Here is a 20,125-nt window from a genome sequence, read left to right on the forward strand (position 1 = left end):
ACTTCCTGTCATGACAAGGCTGAAATTAAAACAGCCTGTTAGTTTGGACCCCTCCGCGGCCGACAGATGAGAGATTAGGGACATTTTCTCACAGTCCTGTGCAGATAGACAGAGGCTGTCTGGAGTGATGAGATACATCTTGGCAATGTTCTGTGTGTGTGTTGTTTGTGCTTTCAAATCAACAATAAACATGTTTTGGGATTAGGATATCATGACTGAAAAGCAGCTTCTGCTTCCCTAAAGTTGAAGCTAAAAAGGAATTGCAGTCTGAGAGGTTCTAATAGCTTGCTTTTTGTCACACATTTAGACTCTGAACAACACCCTGCAGGCAAAGATACTGTAAGTAAATACAACAAAGGTTTATTTTGCTGTGTGTGTGTGTGTGTGCGTGCGTGCGTGCGTGCGTGCGTGCGTGCATCACTGATGGTTCACAGAGGCTCCTGTCAGCAGGGGCAGCATGTCAGGACCTGACAGGGATACACGCATGGGGACTGTCAGTTAACATCAGCCTGCATTTTCTAGCAGAAATCCTTTGATAAACTATTACTCAGTGAACATCAACAAGCATCCACAGGTTTGGCTCAAAAGGAGATTAGTGACTTGCTTTCCAGAGATTAAACGTGACTCATCTGGGTCACTTTGCTTCACAAATGACTTTAACAGACGGATGTAGCAGAACAACCAAGACAGTAAAAATTTCAGAACGAAACACGAGAAAAACAACATTCAGAAAAATTAAACAAACTTCAGGGCTTTACGGATAATCTTCAGCTACACTGTGGCTCAACATCTGCTTCATCAGTGAGGGTCATCTTTCTGGGTCCTTCTCAAGAGTTTCAAGTTTCAGAGGTGCTTGGTGTCAGAGTGTTTGTACTGTGTAACAGCCACTTTGGTTTGGTTTGTCAAGTAGATTTCATCCACCTGAGAGTGGTTTGTTGTCTATCTATCTATCTATCTATCTATCTATCTATCTATCTATCTATCTATCTATCTATCTATCTATCTATCTATCTATCTATCTATCTATCTATCNTATCTATCTATCTATCTATCTATCTATCTATCTATCTATCTATCTATCTATCTATCTATCTATCTATCTATCTATCTATCTATTAGAATTATAGGCTTAATAATTCTGGTTTCCACTTCCACATTGTGTAATATATATTCTGTATATATACATTTAAGATATAAAAAAATGGTGTCTTAAAAGCCTTATCCTAAACAACAGCTAAGCATAGTTCATTCTTTACTGTTAAAGGTTTCTTTACATTGTGACATTTGGAACATACCCATCCACCCATTCATCCATCTATCCATTGTCTTTACATGTTTTTGGACTTGTGGGAGGAAGCCAGAGAACCCAAAGAGACAGAAAATCATTTTTATCTAAAAATGTGAAACTACATAAGTGAATTTAGCACAAAGTTAGACTTTATGCAAATGACTTTTATCCAGTAAGAATCACTGTGAAAATTTTCAGCTGTGTTTTTGACACTTTTTTTTTTTTTTTTTTTGCAAATGGGACTTTTCTGTTTTCAGTAAAGGCCCACATTTAAAATGCTAATGACTGATGTCACACCTGCAGGTACCTGTCTCATCCAGTCATTATTTGCATGTAAGTATCTAAGAATCGCTGTGTCTGACAGCTTGTTTTTGTATCAGCGTGCCAGTGGAAAACTACCGGCTTGTCACCACAGCTCTCCTTTATTTAGCCCATTCACTGAGAAATGGCTGAGCAGAAACCTGACAGGCTGGTTTTAGTGGTACAGGTGGTGGCGGAGGTGGGTGGGTGTGGTGATGTGAAGGGATCATGAAAACATCACACTGCACTGCTCCACCTATTAGTCACCCACTCTGTTCCCTCTGTCAAAATCAAACGTTGGCTACTGAGGAGGGAGGTGTCAGATATGTGGTTCAACGTCGCCATCATGTGGACACTTGTAAAATCCACGTTAACTCAGATTGTCATTGTCATTTTCATACACATTCAGTTTCCAGTCAATTAAGTGGAAACTTAATCAGTCTAATTCAACAGTCCTGCCATGAATCGTCCTTCATTAAGGCTATAATATTTTGTTAGTGTTCAAAACTGTTTATAATTTACTGTGCATTTTGTTTTGAGCTGTAACTGTGTTTAATTTGTCTTTTTGAATTTGATATTGGGCTGCAAGGTGGCTCAGTGGTTAGCACCGTTGCTAGAAATTACAAAGGTCGCTGGTTCGTGTCCTGGTGAGGACACCCGGGATCTTTCTGCATGGAGTTTGCATGTTCTCCCCGTGCAACTTGGGTTTTTTCCGGGTTCTCCGGCTTCCTACTACACAGCCCAAAAACATGCTGAGGTTAATTAATTGGTGATTCTAAATTGTCCGTAGGTGTGAATGTGAGTGTGCTTGGTTGTCTGTCTCTAAGTGTAGCCCTGTGATAGACTGGTGACCTGTCCAGGGTGTCCCCTGCCTTTGCATAAATCAGCTGGGATAGACTCCAGGCCCCTGCGACCCTAGTGGGGATTAAGTGGTGTATAGATAATGGATGGATGAATGGATGGTATTTGATATTTCCTTTATGTATACAGAAAAATCATCCATCCATTTGTCCACCAAACCAAATATTTTTATAACAAATAAATTGTTGGAAAGTGCTTTCTTAGTCATGCGTGTAAATGTGCACTCCACTTAAGATGCTTTGTGTGCAAATGCTGCCACCTTAGAATTAGTTTTTGAAATCAATCACATGTGATTTTTCTGCTATAATGTGCCAACATATCTGCTGTGAAACAGGTCTGTCATCACTCTTATGTAACTGCTAAAATAAGATGCATAGTTCCCCACTGCCCACTCATGGCTGCTGCGTATCAGTAGGATATTATCCCTTTACCTTGGAAGCCTTTGGGGCGCTGTTTTCAACATGGTCTTTATCTCTTTTGAAGGATGGTAAATGGGCTGCATTTATTGTCTCTAATGTTTTCTCTGGCCTGTAAGTGTATGACTGTCTATTTGTGCAAGACTCGGAAGAACAAGAGTAAAACCTGCTGTGCTCAGCTACCCACAGCATCAGGTGAAGATCCTCCAGGGTTCAGTTCATGTATGGCAATCCTTAAAAGTAAATCTTTGCCCGTTGTCGTTGATGGAATCAATAGCTTTTAGGATTAATTATAGCACTTGGAGGATGCAACAGCTGTAAGTACATGAGTGCAATCGCAAGTGATTCAAAACTGTATGAAATACAGTAACTGCACTACATCTAAGTGGAACAGTAGGATATTTGGTCTTATATTAAATTTAGAACTTTTCAAAAATCTACTATATTATAAATACAGGCTCTACTCTTGGAACTCTATACCACAAAAGTTTATTCATTGATTTATTTACTTTTTCACTACCGTGTATATGTTAACCTTTACTTTAGACGACAGACTAAAGATATGGAGGATATGAATGTTGCACAAATTACAGGAGAGACACTTTGTCTTTTTTCAGAGACTATTATCCCTTTATAGGGCACTCCTTGAAATACTTCGAAAATGAAAATTTCAACCCTAGGGTGTTATTGAAGGATACTTTAACATATTTTTTACCTTTGTGACTTAAAAAAAAGAAAAATTTTTGCAAATCAGATGAATAAAGTTACCATATATGGCAACGGTTCAACTGTTCGACCGATGATGTTATTTCCACTGCCCTCCACTCAGCCCTCACTCATCTGGACATGAAGGACACATATGTCAGAATGTTGTTCATTGACTTCAATTCAGCATTCAATACAATCATTTCCCAACAGCTCATTCACAAACTGGACCGGCTGGGGCTCAGTACCATGATATGCAACTGGCTGTTGGACTTCCTGACAGGAAGACCATAAGCAATACGGGTTGGCAGCACTTCAGGTGGACTTCAGGAGTGCACACACCCAGCATGCTGCTCTGACCATCGATAGTGCTGCTGTAGAGAGGGTGAGCAGCACCAAGTTCAGCGGACCTCTCCTGGACTGACAACACTGCATCATTGGCCAGGAAAGCTCAACAATGTCTGTACTTCCTCTGCAAACTGAGAAGAGCCAAAGCCCCAGCCTCCATCATACGCACCTTTTACAGAGGCACCATCAAGAGTGTTCTGACCAGCTGCATCACTGTGTGGTACGGTGCTTGCACTGCATCCTGTAGAAAGACCCTCCAGCGCATAGTGAGAGCAGCTGAGAAGATTGTTGATGCCTCTCTCCCCTCCTTTTAGGACATTCACAACAACTGCCTGACCCACAAAGCCCTCCATATTGCCGTTGACCCCACCCATTCGTCTCACAGCTTCTTCATCTGCTGCCATCATGGAAGAGACTGCGCCGTCTCCAGGCCAGGACCAGCAGGCTGAAGGACAGCTTCAGCCACCAGGCTGTCAGGAAGCTGAACTCCCTCTCTGCCATGCCCCCCCTACCCCTCACACACTCAAACCTTGGACTCTGATCACACACACACACACACACACACACACACACACACACTACTCTCAGGGACTTGCCACTTTAACTTGTATTGCACAGCCGCTTATTATTGTCTATTTATTGTTTATGCTGTTCATTTAGTCAGAATTACATTCTATGTTTATTATCTATATCCTGTTTATACCTATATTCTACTCTTTTTTCTATTTTCTTTTTCTGCTATTTTTCTATTTTTCTACTTTTTTTTCTGTGTTCAGTTTGCACCGTGGGGCCTCGGAGTATTGCAATTTCAGTTCTCTGTATGTTGTACATATGGCAAAACTGACAATATAGCTGACTTGACCTTACTTGACTTGATATTGAACGTTCAAGCAAGTTACCAAATATGGTCACTTGCTCCATAAAGGGTTATTTTAAGTTGCTCTTTGCTAGAGGGGTTGTTTCACTTTAAAATACCTAAAAGTGTTTTACTGGATTCAAGTCAGGCAACACATTTGGCCAGATCAAATGTTTTACCTTTTTCTTCTTTAAAGACTCTTGTGTGATTATAGCAGTGTGTTTGGGATCATTATCATGTTGGAATGTTCCTCTTCTGCCACGCGCCTGCAGACTGTGAGTCATCTAGTCAGCCTGTATTTTGGTACATCCACAAGCATTCATGGTGCCTCACTGTGGAGACCATGCATTCACTGCGGTAAATCTGGCCATGTTCACTCCAAACATGCTAGACTCCATGTGAGCCAATTAAATGTATCTTGGTCTCAACTGACCAAAAAATGTGCTTCCAGCATTCGGCAAGCTTCTTTTCATGTCCTTTATTGGTTTAACTTTGTGATTTTTTTGATGAAGAGCAAACAAGAGGATGAGGAGGAGCTTCTTCCCTCAGGCTGTCTGCCTGCTGAACCTGAAACAATAGACTCAATAGACATTCAAACTGGTCACTTTGCACTTTTCACCTTGTATATATACACATGTATACAGTATTATTATTATTTCCTCTATTTGTTTATTACCTTTTTGCACTGTCTGGAAATTTGATTTATTTGTTTCTGCTATTTCAATCTCTCTCTCCCAAAATACACTATGTTGCCAAAAGTATTCGCTCACCTGAATTGATTCACAAATGAACTTAAGTGACATCCCATTCTTAATCCATAGGGTTTAATATGACGTCGGCCCACCCTTTGCAGCTGTAACAGCTTCAGCTCTTCTGGGAAGGCTGTCCACAAGGTCAATGAGTGTGTTTATGGGAATTTTTGACCATTCTTCCAGAAGCGCATTTGTGAACTCACACACTGATGTTGGACAAGAAGGTCTGGCTCTCAGTCTCCGCTGTAATTCATCCCAAAGGTGTTCTATCGGGTTGAGGTCAGGACTCTGTGCAGGCCAGTCAAGTTCATCCACACCAAACTCTCTCATCCATGTCTTTATGGACCTTGTTTTGTGCACTGGTGCACCTTCATACTGGAAGAGGAAGAGGCCATCTCCAAACTGTTCCCACAAAGTTGGGAGCATGGAATTGTCCAAAATCTCTTGGTATGCTGAAGCATTCAGAGTTCCTTTCACTGGACTTAAGGGACCAAACCCAGTTCCTGAAAAACAACCCCACACCATAATCCCTCCTCCACCAAACTGTACACTTTGCACAATGCAGTCAGACAAGTACCGTTCTCCTGGCATCCGCCAAACCCAGACTCGTCCATCAGATTGCCAGATGGAGAAGCGCGATTCATCACTCCAGGGAACGCATCTCCACTGCTCAAGAGTCCAGTGGCAACGTGCTTTCCAACACTGCATCCGACGCTTTGCATTGCACTTGGTGATGTATGGCTTGGATGCAGCTGCTCGACCATGGAAACCCATTCAATGAAGCTCTCTGCGCACTGTTCTTGAGCTAATCTGAAGGCCACATGAAGTTTGGAGGTCTGTAGCGATTGACTCTGCAGAAGGTTAGCGACCTCTGTGCACCATGTGTCTCAGCATCCTCTGACCCCGCTCCGTCAGTTTACGTGGCCTACCACTTCGTGGCTGAGTCGCTGTCGTTCCCAAGTGGAAGTGTCGCTTCCACTTAATACCACTGACAGATGACAGTGGAATATTTAGGAGCGAGGAAATTTTACAGCTGGACTTGTTGCACAGGTGGTATCCTATCACAGTACCACGCTGGAATTCACTGAGCTCCTGAGAGCGACCTATTCTTTTTACAAATGTTTGTAGAAACAGTCTGCATGTCTAGGTGCTTGAATTTATACAACTGTGGCCATGGAAGTGATTGGAACATCTGATTTTGGTTATATTTTGGATGGGTGAGTGAATACTTTTGGTAATATAGTGTATATATATACATTCATATATATATTTTTACTTCTTGTGTGTTTTATTCCTTATTCTTATTTATCTTTATTTATCTTATTATTATTGTTTCGGTGTGGAACAGGTACACAACGCATTTCACTGGGCATTATACCATGTATAACTGTGTTTGTGACCAACAAAAGACCTTGACCCTTAAAAAAAAAAAGTCTAATGGAAATGTATAGAAATATGAAGACCTAACATGTAGTTTTGAGAAATTCAATTCTTATCTGAGAAATGTACCAAAGCGACTGTACCAAACTGTAAATGACTATTGTTACGATTGAAAAACATTTTAAATGAAGAAGTTCCCATTCTGTTGTTAGAACAAAAATTCTCTTACATTACAGAGTCTTGTTTAAATCTGATGTTCTGGTATTTCCATAGCTGTGACTTTGTGTTCAGAAGAATGACATTTAAACTGCTGACAAACCATTAATAATAGTATCATTAAACAAGAATAATCAATAATACATGAAGTTTCAGAGGATGGTCATCAGCTTTGCAGTTATAAATGTTAATGTGACATTAATTGGGATTTTTGTTTTTCTACTTTCATTGATTCACTAGTAAAAGTTGCTCCGTCTCCTGCATATGTTAATAAATCATTATTAATTTTCAAAGATTAGGCTCAAGCACATGTGGGAAACTGTGAAAGCTTTGATATGTTCAGTCGTACTAAATACTAAATGAGGAAGCCTAGGACTTGCTGATTGAACAATCCTGAAGAAACGCTCTCTCATCTTGCCTGTACTACTGTGTATGTACAGCAAAATGACAATAAACCTGATTTGATGTGATTTTGATTTGATTTTTTGACAGAAAGATGCCTGTGTATATTCTCAATCACTCAGGTTGTGGTAGTCCTACCAGCTTCAGTTGAAGACAACTGGACTTCTCTTTGTGCTTCTTAAAAATGTTTCACCTTCACCCAAGAAGCTTCTTCAGTTCTACCTGATGTTGGGGAGTTTCAGTTATATATTGTCTCCTCCAGATGAAATGGTTAATGGACCATTAACAACACAAGACTCACATGTGTTGAGACAGGAAATGTGAAACCACCAGCCTGTGTAACAATGGCTGTGAAAGTGTCGGGTCAGGGGTGGTTCAACACGTTTGACATGGTGAAAGTTTCTGGGAAGAAGTCTCCACACTACGCTGTAGATACTCTAGACACTTAATGGTGAAAATAATCATTATAGAATAGAAATACAGTCGTCCTCAAATGTATTCATACCCTCCCATTAAAGAAGGAAAAAAAACAGCTGTCACTGAAATAAGTTGAAATTGACAAAAGTAATAATACATAAAAAATTAGTGAACATCATGACATTTCTTTTGACTTGTGGTTCAACAGAAATATTAAAAACAAACAAACACACAGACAGACAAAAAATAAGCAAACAAGCATGATGGGACCCATAAACTAATATTTTGTTAAACAACCCTTTGAGCCAATCACTGCAGTCAAGTGTTTTCTGTAACTCTCAGTCAGACTTCTGCACCTGTTGACAGGTGTTTGGATTTCAGCCCACTGCTCATCAACAAAGTGCTCTCATTTGTCTGGGACAGTTTTTTATTTTTTTAATTATTCTTTTCACCCACAATTCAAAAGCAATGTCTTATTTCACTAAATTAAAAGTTAACAAATTTATATATATTGTTACTTTTTTTCAGTTTCTAGTTATTTGAGTGACTATTATGAGTTTTGCCTTTGCTTTAATGGAAGGATATGAATACATCTGAGGACGACTGTGCTTTGTTTATCCCAGACCTGGGAAATTATTTAGTCACAGCAGCAAAAGGAAAAACACCAAATGACAAGTTAGAAAATATAGTAAATGAAGTCTATAAAAATAGAATAATAAAAAAGGGCTGAAGTGAACACAGTGTGGCAGACTGAGAGCAGAGTGACTGTTTCTAAACTACTTGTAGTTCTATAGAACAGTGAAAAATTAACTAGGTATTATATACAAACACTAAGAAACAGACAGTACGCTTCGCTCTGGCCTCGTCACACCGACCACAGTCCAGTCCAGTCCAGAGGGAGCCCCCTGGCTGGTCCTGGTCCTGGTCCTGGTCCGGGGAGCGGAACAGCGTGTCGGAGCCGAGGCGGGCCGGTCCCCGCTGCGGGGCTTCCGTGTCACTTCCGTGTTCTTCAGTAGGAGCTGAAGCCTTAGCACGGGGCGGACACGTCCGGACTTCTTACTGTCACTACTTTTATTCCATCGAAACACCGTTAAATGTTGAAGAAGAACATCTAAAGTCATCGCTCCGAGTCGACACAAAGTTTGGGGCCATGTCTGACCGCCGAGACGAGGACGAAGCGGCGGGAGAGCCGGAGCCGCAGGGCGCCGTGGGCGGAGAAGGTATGTGGAGCCATGTCGGCGCTAAACAAGTCACGATAACGCGTTAGCCTACAGGTACCGTCATGTTCTACCTCAGCTGTGAACACGGTCTGTGTCCCTCATTTAATCCTTTGGTACGGAACCGACCCGACCGGACACCGCTGCTTCCGGGTGGACTAAGCGGGTCGGTGCTGGTCGGAGTTGGGCCGCTTCTCGCTGACAAACTTGTGGAACTGAAAGCCAGCTGTGTGATTTTCTGACTGTTTGCCGATAAGAGAGGCTGTTTAGAGAGCCTCCAGTCCGCTCTATGAGCTTCATGGCCCCGGAGCGGACACGGAAATCTGTGACCAGCAGCTCCGTCCGGTGCGGGTCTCTGGAACCGACCTGATGACAGTTTTACAAAGTCTGCTGGTGGTAAACAAAGTCATAAAAGAGGCCGATCTGAGCCGACTCATGCCTCTGGTCCTAGTCCTGGTCCTGGTCAGACTATTCACTTACAACAGCTGATCTTTTATGAACATGAGGTTCAGCAGCAGGACAGCTACGTTTGTCCGACACCAGTATGGACTTTATTCTGGGAGGCCTGGAGGAACTGCTGGGACTCAAAACCCACAAGTATGAGTGATCAAAAGAACAAGGCTGCAGAGTGTCTAAATCACACCAACACTGGTGTTCTTAAGTGTTAAATCATTTAATCTGATCTGTAATCCTGCTGACTTTTTTCTGATATGTTCTGATTATTGTATTTTGGTTGTTTTTGTAGTTTTCCTCACGCCTTGGATCTTGGAATTCTGTGATTAAATCTTCTCAGTTTCTGTTAAAGCTTCGATTGTTCAGTAATGTAGATGTTAAAATATAGTGCAGTGGGAAAAAATGCGACTGTTGTAATTATAATAGTTAAATGTGGTCAGACTGCAGCTTAAACAAACTAGTTACGGTACAAAGGACGCTCGAATGCATAATGAGAGGCTGCTGATTAGAACATCTCATGGTGAAGGCTTCACAGACATCCTCATGTTTCCCTCACACACTGTAGTGTTGTTTTACATCTCCTGGCATCTCTTATATGGGCACAGAAAGAGTACTAATATCACGAATCAAGGTGCTGGGCACAGCAAAGTGTTCTTTTGCAGCAAATTCTATTACTTTCTATAAACTATATGTCACTAGTACCAAAGCAGAAAATGTTCTGCTGGAAGGGCTGCTCTTCTTTGTCCTGCACACTTGTTTCCTGGTATCATGGTGCTGCTGGAGGTGGAAGTTGCAAAGCTGTTGTTGCAGTTGTAAAGCAAAAGCAAACGCAAGCCAGTAACAAGTGTGAAACTACTTAGTGGTTCTACTGCCTGGCATTGTTGTGTGTGTGTGTGTGTGTGTGTGTGTGTGTGTGTGTGTGTGTGTGTGTGTGTGTGTGTGTGTGTGTGTGCGCAATTGTCACATCACATCAAGTGTGATGTGAAGTAAGGCAAGGCAGCTCAGCCATGATAGATCTTTTTTTCTTCTTCTTCGCTGTTTGGAGTGTGTTTAACATGCAGGCTCTGCACATGCACAGCAAGATGAGCGACAGACAGAAGAGACACACTGATATGGACGATTTGATTGCCAAACGAAATGCAGCATCAGTTGTAGGACTGCGTAATTAATTGAATATTGTTTAGAATTGCGATTTTGGCTTCCTACAATTAACTGAACAAGATCAGCTGTGATATTGATGCTTAAAATGCTTTGCTCATAGAAAACAGCCCTTGTAGATAAAACCATCTAATTTCAACTTTGGTAAATCTGACATTAAAACACTTTATTTTACTCTTTTCAAATGAATTTGTCACACATCTGTCTGACTTGCTGTGCTGTAGTAACTGAGTAGAACCCAGAAGCCTCTCTGTGCACAGCCAGCAGCTGGTTTTCTGCTACAACCTGCATGTGATGTATTTTAGGAACATATTATATGTCTATTAATAATACTCAGTATTGCTAATTTGTGTTTTGGGTGCAATTTTATTTATATTTAGCCTCTAGAAGATGCTCTGAATTCAAGTGAAGGATATTTTAAGTCTTAAGTCCTGTGTTGGATGTTGCTCCATCATGACGGAAATATGCTCAGTTCCTTCTTTGAAGTGTCCTTGTTTAACCAAATCCTTCTTACATGATAACAGTATATTTTTATGTTTGAATGAAATCTAGTTTTTGTCATTTTGTCATAAATATTCCCTTTTAAAATAAATACTTTCCTGTCAGAACATCCTGTTCTCTTGCTGTGTTGTAAGGTTGTTTGTTCTCATGCAAAGTTAGCATTTCTTGTTCATACAAGACATGAAACATGCTGTTTGTTGGGTTGCACCAAGAAACTACCATTTTTTTGTAATGGTGGTTGAATTTCACCTCTGGATGTAAAGAATATTTTTGATTTGAAAGGAATCTGATATAAATAATCCGCTATTGATTTTCTGGCTCTTTCAGACGTTCTTGATGATCCCATCTTGGAGCAGGGAGCAGTGGTCCTCAGAGGGTAAGTCTGAACACTGTGACTTGCTAAAGAATCATACCAGTGTATGCTTTTCTTTTTCCTTTAGAGATATATCACATTAATTAATGTAAGTCGTTTTTATTTTTGCTTTGTGTGATGATAAATTGCGTCACCTGCCACCAGTCTTCACTCCGCACCTCTTTGCTTCCAGACTCCTGGACTTTCACTGTAACAACAGGCATGCTGTGGTCAGTTTGCTTTCAGGATAGGGTCACATTTTTTAAAATCCATCTTGACACATCACAGACATACCTGTATGTATATCAAAAAAAGTTAGCGGTTGCTCTAGTTGCTCCTCCTGTCCATACTGACTGCAAAGAGATCCTGTCTTAACATAAATTAAACTGTAAATGAGTGATGACACAACCTGCAGTCCTTAGTCTGTGTAAAAATGTATTCCAAAGTTCAGCTGAAGTTGATATGAGGTTTCATATTGTAAATATGAAGTTATGCAAGTGTGAGTGTGTCGCTCATTGCAGTTGCTCCGGCTTGTTTTCATTTTTATTTTTATTTTTAAAAACTTCTGTTCGCTTTACTTTTTGTCACACTGTTTGGCTATCTGACTGTTTTAGGCTGTGCCATGCCCAGACACCCTGGTTGGAATACTTCCGCTCTATTTTTTGCCGTCTTATCGCCTCTTTCATTCAAAGTGGAGTGAGCCTGAAGTTTCCTAGCAACTCCACGCTAACGTTATTTGTACCACGGATCAGCTGATCATCCTGAAGGCAGCTTGCATGGCGATCTAAAAAACATTTCCACAGAGGAGGACATGCAAAGGAGGAGCAAAGCAACGAGACAAAGGAGCTGGTCTGGACTGCAGAGACTCATAGAGAACTGCAGACATAAGCCATAACTTCCTTCTGTCTGGTCACATTGCCTCGAAGGCACCTTTCTGCAGTACAGACACTGAACTGTTAGCAGTGGGCCTATGTCCATCATACATAGGAGAAACCAGGAGTTTCAAAGCCTTCCTGGCTGTTTACATCCATCTGTCTAACCTGGCAACCATGTGTGACATCATCCACCAGACTGTGCACCCCACTGCTTCCTTGATGATTTATGGGGACTTCAATCATATAATACGGGACAAGACTTTCCCACTCTATCCCAGCTCTTAAAATGAATGTTCCCTGAGGGAATTGGTAAAGGTTTTCAGGGTCTGATTGGCAGACTGAATTACACTAATCACGTTGGGTTGGTTTGAAGGAACAGCTCTTTTAGGGGGAGTGTTAATGATGTGCTTCAATGGCCACTGGTTTCTTGGTGCAGAGGAGCTGCAACATCATCCACAACATTGATAGTAAACTAGACTAACTTCTGACTTGATGTGGCTAACTTGTAGTCCTGAAGCCTCGTATCAGGTGAAACTGAACTTTAAACTGCATTTCTCACAGATCAAAGACATCACTTAGGGATGTTCTGATGTAAACTATGGCTAAAGTTTTAATGACAATTATTGTAAATTGTGAGTTACACCTCAGTGTGTGGGGGAAATTGATGACAAGAGACTGGACAAGATTCGAATTTACACTTCTACTGTTTGTACTGTAATTTGTTGACAGACCATGTCACTGCAACACAGAAAGGAAAAGACAGCACTGCATAGCACAAAGAAAAAACAAAAGTAGAAATGTGAACACTGGACTATCTCCTTAGGGAAAACTGTACATGCAGTGCTGTAGGAAATACAGTGCAGTCTTCCTCTATACTTGCCAGTTGATGGTTCATAAAATGCAGCTTTGAGCCATTTCAGAAAACTGGTTGATCATTGGTTGATCTATGTGATGCTACACACATTTAACTTCATCAGAGAAAGTCAAGATTCACCTGAGAGCAACTTACTAATTCAGGACAGATTAAAACAAAGTCTAATGGAAATGTATATAAATATGCTCAACATATTATGACAACTTGTTCAACCATTTTGCATGTAAAGACTAATGAACTAATGCCTAAATGTTGTGGGGGTGAGACTATTGAACAGAGACCCATTATCATACATTTTGATCAACATGACAAAAGAAATTGATAATGTAGGAAACAACAGAGAATTGTACATAATCATTTGCATGGATGTACCAAAGCATCTAGAACTTGTTCAAAGAAATGAGAAACTGCTTTTTGATGTGCACAAGTGACACAATGATGTGAAGATTAAACAAGTAGTTTTGAGAATTTAAATTCTGATCTGAGAAATGAACCAAAGCGACTGAGAAAAACTGTTTGATAGTTTAGTGAACCTTTTCTAATGAGTAACAAAAGGAAATGTCATCAAGACAGCAGTCTGTTACTAAAACCAGCCATCAGTCTTCATATTGCAGGTTTTGCTAACTTTAGTTTGCTACCATGTGATTGTGGTGCCTGCAGACTATAAATTTAAACTAGCTTATTGCTGCATTAAAAAAAGATACTGTTCAGAAAGTAATGGCCTATCTCCCTAGTCACACATCTAAACAATTTTATTGAATGGCATGATGTTGAAAACATGTATAACCTTTGTGAAATGAAACTGTCATGCTTTTAAGCTAGTGTCACCTGGTGTGTGAACTGCTAGTAAGAAAATATTTCTAGTATTTTGTTAGTCAACCGTTGTCCCTGTCACAGGTATGTGATTGAGCGTATAAACACAGAAGACCCCAGTCGGAACGTCTCCTCTGAGGACCTGGGAGGAAGACCAGATGAACTACAGGATCCACAAATTAAAGAAGTGGTGGACCAGCTGCTCAAGATAGCTGATGAGCTGAACAGGAACGCTGAGCTCCAGCGGTAAGCTGTGCATTGTATAAGAAGACAGCCACCTCAACCAGCAGATCCTTTGGTTACTGGTTAACTATCACTTGTCTCATCAAACTCTGTCAGTATAGACACATACTGTAGCTGCTTTGGGCAGATTGAGAGTGAAAAACTTAACTTCCCTGTTACCTGTTGGTTCACAGTTTTCAGTGCTTAGTATATAAGACATTTTTTGAATAATTCACAAACATTTGTGTGCATGCCTGAGGAGTGCCTTTGATCACTGGCACTGAAATGCAGGTTTGTCTGTAAGTTATGTTCCTTCACCTGTTTCCTCAAATCCTGAAAATAATTTAAAAAGTCAGAAAATCAAAACATCACCAGTTAGCAACACACGCTCAATGGAAACATGAAGTTACATGAACCATGTTAGATGAAGGCCACTTCACTTGCAGTGAAGGCATAAGATCTGTAGAGAGACTGTAACTTTTGATATCTGATTACTATCGTGTTTTCACACAGTTTTCCAACATTTCAACTCTGAAAGGAGTTCTGTCAATGAGGCCATCTTGATGTATTCTCGTCCTTTGCAATGCTTTAGTGGCACTGACTTGAGAATTGGTGCACCAGCTGAGTGCAGTAAGGACAGCAACTTTATGCAAAAATTTGTTCTACACTTGGATGTAAACTTTGCTTGTGTTGCTTCTAAATTGTAACTTTGTTTAACTCTGAACCCTTCCAGATAAACAGTCAAAGTATGAAAGGTTAGCAGTGTTTGCTGCAGTATGTATGGCATGATCAACATTTTTTATAAATATGAATATGGAAACAAGTCGCACTGTTGGACTATGAACTAGTCAAATGAGCTAAAGGGATATCACAGTGTATACTGTAGTATACTAAAAGAGAATTACCTCACCCTGTTTGCCATGGATTTTACTGCAACTTTGGAGACTTAAACAAAACAACAATAACACTGGTGTACAGGCCCATGTCTACTATGAATGCTTCTTGGGCAAACTTGACATAAATCCGTAAAGTGAAATGAATTCAAATTGTTGTTGCATTTGAATGTGTTCTTTTTTGCTTTTTCTTTTTCAGACTGATCAACCAGGTTCAGAGGAACTGTGCTCAGGACATCTTCATGAAGGTGGCCAGGAGCATCTTTGCTGATGGCATTAACTGGGGTCGAGTGGTGGCTCTCTTCCATCTGGCCTACAGACTTATATACAAGGTGATGCCTCCAGTTTATTAATTTGTTTCAGCGAAATAACAAATAATCTGCTGTTTCTACAGATGTGTTCCAACACCCATATTACCATACTACAGCATGTAGTATGCCAGAAATTGATGTAGTGTGTCCCAATGCATAGTATGTCAAATGCAGGATGCCAAAAATACCACCTGGTGTCATTTTGCAGTATGGAAGTCAGCTGAATTTGTATTTTTTTAATTTATTCAACCTCTATATAACCAGGAAGTCCCTTGAGATTAAAATCTCCTTCTGGAGGGAAACATGGCCAAGAAGGTACACATACAGAATTTATTGGCCATTCTCACCCATAGTCCTCTGTGCAGCAGAAGATCCATCACATACATACCAGTCTGTTGCTAAAGTTACAAGACAGGAGATTTTTCATATTGCTGACTGTGACAGATAAATGAGCAAAGCGATCGAGGTCACAATATTATGATGAAGCAATAACTTCCAACTGCATGCACAGTGCACACTTTGTAAGGGCAGCTGTCATACATAATGAAAGGAAAAAGAGAAAGTACATGATTTGGAATCCAGGGGATGTGCAGGTTCCACTCTAATGGCTGCACACAGCTGCTAGCTTGAGTTCGCTACAGAGTTAGCTGCCTGTTGCAGCAGGGGCACATATAGTGTAGCTGATTGATCACTGAAGTATCAAGCATCACAAGCTGACAAACTCAGAGAGGCTCTGATTAGCATTTGTTTTTTGTTTAAAGGCTCTGACCACCAATCATCTAGAGAACATCAGAATGGTGATTAGCTGGGTTCTCCAAGTCATCAGAGAGCAGCTCTACGCCTGGCTTGTACAGCAGGGAGGCTGGGTAAGTGGTGCATTGTCCATAAAGCTCTGTCGTAAATGTTCTGTATGGACTTGTCAGAAGGATCCAAAGCTCCTAACCCTGTTCTCTTGATCTTTCTAGGAGGGGGTGATCCGTAGTTTTTCTCGATGGAGGACAGTAGCCATAGTAGCATCAGTGGTACTGGTGGCAACTTTTGTTTACTACAGGAGGACACGCTGACAATGTCAGACCTCACAGCCAAGACTGCAGTCCCATCTCCTGGATATATGCAGCTTGTTTATAAAGACCGTTTCTGGGACATTAATTACAATCACTCCTCATCCTCCCTCTCATTAAAAAGAGGAGGTCAAGTATTTCACTTTTCTCAGGTTTTCAAGAACAAAAAAAAGTGCTTTTACAGCCAGTTGTCCACTTGGCATCTCTGTCTTCCTTCACTAGCAGCTAATCAGGACCTTCCACAAATTACAGAAGCTGCTGCTACAAAACCTGCAACAGCCAGTTTGGAGGCCATCAGCTGCTGAGCAGCAGATGATGTTGTAGAAGTGGGACATACTACAACTGTCATCAAAGCCGAGGAGCCGACCTTACCTGAACGGCGTCTGAGGCTCTGGGTGGGGTCTTGGCCCTGAGCAAAATTTGGATTAGACAAAGGACATGGAGAGTAGGGCTGCTCCATTATTTAACACGATTATTCATAGACTTTGAAATCATGCATTTAATAAACTTTTTAAAAGGAACTTTAGCTTTTTAGCATTAAACTTTCATAAACTTTAAATATAATTCAGAACAAATAAAAAGATAAATGCAAAACAAAAATGAAATCAGGTTGTCTGCACCAGGTTCTCTACAGACATACTGTGTGAGATGACCAGTGTACGGCCTCACCCAGCCCTGTCCAAACCTCTGCACCAGCCAGTGGTGGCTATCTGACACTATCTGAGGTTTGATGCAACAGGTTTGATTCATTGCCCCATCTAAAGAAGGGACTTGAAAAATTACCCTAAGGACAACACTGACATGATTTTTCTTAATACAAGCAATCAAAATTCAGCAAGTGCTTGACCAAATTGTGTGCTGACTTCATGTCAGTTTACAAATTTTAATGTTGTGTTTTGGCCTAAAGTTAGCCATGTTGGTTCTTCAGTTAACCAGGCTCATGTCTTTATACACATGCATGTCAACAGAGGAAAGATTTAAGTCCTGACTGTTTAGAGTCCTGACTGGATAAAGTACCAAATACCAGCACTCTGCACCATGGAAAATGCTATTTCTGTTTTTTTTTGTTTTTTTTTAAACAGACGTGGTCCATCTCAGGTTCATAGATAGACCATTCTTTCAGGCCTACTTAGATCAGTGCCGTGCAATAAGTAAAGGGAATGTGACTTCTTGTGTTTTGATCTGTCCTACTGGTTTGCAGCTCTATTGATGAGCTAAAGTTCTTTTAGTGGCTGAAATACTTTACTGCTTGTGGCAACTTATGTTTACAGCGAGTTGCTCCTTTAGTTAACCTTTATGAGTGATCCCCTCACCATCACCATACTGTGAAGACATCTGAATTGCACACTGACTGGTAAAGTCCATACTAACTGTAACACTGCCTGATTTGAGGGCAAAACAGCAGTTTGTTCTCTGCTTGTGTCCATAGAAACAAAACAAAAAAAGACAGATTCGAGGTTTCTGCATTATGCTGTAGTGTGGATCGGAAAACATTTTGAAAGCACTGGTGTGTGACTGACAAATGCAAGACTCTGTTCCAGGAGTGTTAAGAAGCTGATTTCTGTTGCTTCTATGGCTGAAGGTTTCCCTGTTGTATGTAAACATCAGAAGTCTGATCTGACTGAGGAACTCTCATGAAACGCTATCAGCCTTTGTTAGAAGGTTTATCACCTACCACCACCAAATCATTGCCATGCAGTTTGTCACAGCAAATTACACCAATTCAAAATGCACAATATGAGTGAGTGAAAGGCAACAGGACAGTTGTTAAACCTACTGATGACAACCTGTAACCACCTACAGTCCCTACTGTCAACATGTCTACAACTTGTAATATGTGACTTTTTATCCTATCCTTTTTTTTTTTCTTGTCTGTCTTGGAGCTCAGAATAACAAGGGCTTGAAGTTGTGTGTAGCTTTTTCTTTTCTTTTTTTTTTTTTTGTTGTAAAATTTGCCTTTCCTTGCATCACAACAGAACTGGCTTACTGATCCAACACAAGTCTCCTGCTCTTTTGTCATTGTGGTTGTCATGGACAGTATTCAACTCCATCTTCACACACCCACATCTCCACTGGGCCTGGATCATGAACAGATGCTAGTAGATTTTTAAGCCTATAAAACTTGTGTGGCCGTTGAGAAATGATTTTTAAAAATCTATGTATACCTTGTAAAGTAGACAAAGGGGAACAGAAGTTTAGTGAACAAGAATATGTTTTCTGTGTTTCTGTGGGAATAAAGCTTTATATATAAAGAGCTAATTATTTAAACTAGTGCCTTTTATGCATTACAGTATGTAAGGGTGTTTTTGCTACCAGCCCGAGCTCTTTGAGAGGGAAATCACACTATCTGTTCTTTTGTAGCACCTGTTTAAATTGTAGCCTGATGACTTTTTTTGTTGGAAAAGTGATTTGAATGGACTAGATTTCTGTGAATAAATTTAAAGTATGTTAGACTGCTCACGGAGTGAATGTTCTTTATATATATGGGATATATAGTAAATCACAAGTAGACTTAGATGTAATTTATGTATTAACATGGTCATTGCATTAGCAAACATGTAAAGTGGAAAAACTGCCATGTAAAGATGCTGAAATCATTTTTATACAGATGTTTTACCTTTTCATGCAACATGACAACATGCACAAATCAGCAGTTTAGTCAATCCCACACAGCATGATTATGTCCTTTGTATTATTTCCTAATTTGTTCTGCAAAGGTTAGTTTATGGTAAGCTGAGTCCAGCGTGTTGTGTTAAAATGTAATATGAATAAATCACATTATTTCTGGTAGTATAGGGAATTAGGCCTTCATGTTGGAAAGCAGAATTAAAACAACTGTAAAAAACCAGAAGAATGACAAGATTCTTAAATGCGCTGTAGAGCTACAGAGTTCAGAACTATGAACAAACACTTTCCCATGACATAAAGTTATAGAATTTTGATTATTATTGTAGAAAATAGCTTTAAGGAACAGCTACTGGTAGTTTGTAAAAGTTAGTTTTAGTACAAAATGATGGAATATGTGAGCCCATCTAACAGGCCTCAGTGATCTCTGTTTTTCTGAGCTCAGCTCTTGGACAGGATGTCAGCTTGGCACAAGATATCGCACGGATCATTCGTCACACTCCCCTTTGAGGCACTGATCTTCTGGTTTTGTTTCATTTGACTGCAGTATTTGTCTTTAATATTGAATAGTTATGCCACATTTTTAAAGCTGTAGATTATCGCCACCTTTTTGGAAAAATCTGGAACAGAACTGTAGCAACATTTCAGCTTTGCAAATGGAGGACTCTTTATGCAACTATTTAGATTTTGTTGGCAAAACATTAACAACACAGATGTACTTTAGTTAGTGTTCTGCTTTATGTTCATGTTTTTCATAGTGCATAATTCTAGCATCATTTACTTATCATTTATTTGTTTCGTTGTTACCTATAAATGCTTCATCTGTAGG

At 40.2% G+C, this 20,125-nt stretch overlaps 1 protein-coding gene across 1 annotated transcript; it reads left to right on the plus strand.

The window, feature by feature from the left end:
- The first annotated feature begins 8,944 nt into the window (after positions 1–8,944).
- Positions 8,945–19,129, plus strand: LOC103357552 (apoptosis regulator BAX). Its single transcript, XM_008282156.1, has 6 exons — positions 8,945–9,161; positions 11,598–11,646; positions 14,269–14,430; positions 15,499–15,631; positions 16,372–16,476; positions 16,576–19,129. Exons 1-6 carry the CDS (start codon positions 9,092–9,094, stop codon positions 16,672–16,674), a joined length of 618 nt encoding a protein of 205 aa, XP_008280378.1. The 5' UTR covers positions 8,945–9,091; the 3' UTR covers positions 16,675–19,129.
- The last annotated feature ends 996 nt before the right edge of the window (positions 19,130–20,125 follow it).

This window comes from Stegastes partitus, unplaced genomic scaffold (assembly GCF_000690725.1).
Source record: "Stegastes partitus isolate 25-593 unplaced genomic scaffold, Stegastes_partitus-1.0.2 Scaffold260, whole genome shotgun sequence".
NCBI lineage: Eukaryota > Metazoa > Chordata > Actinopteri > Pomacentridae > Stegastes > Stegastes partitus.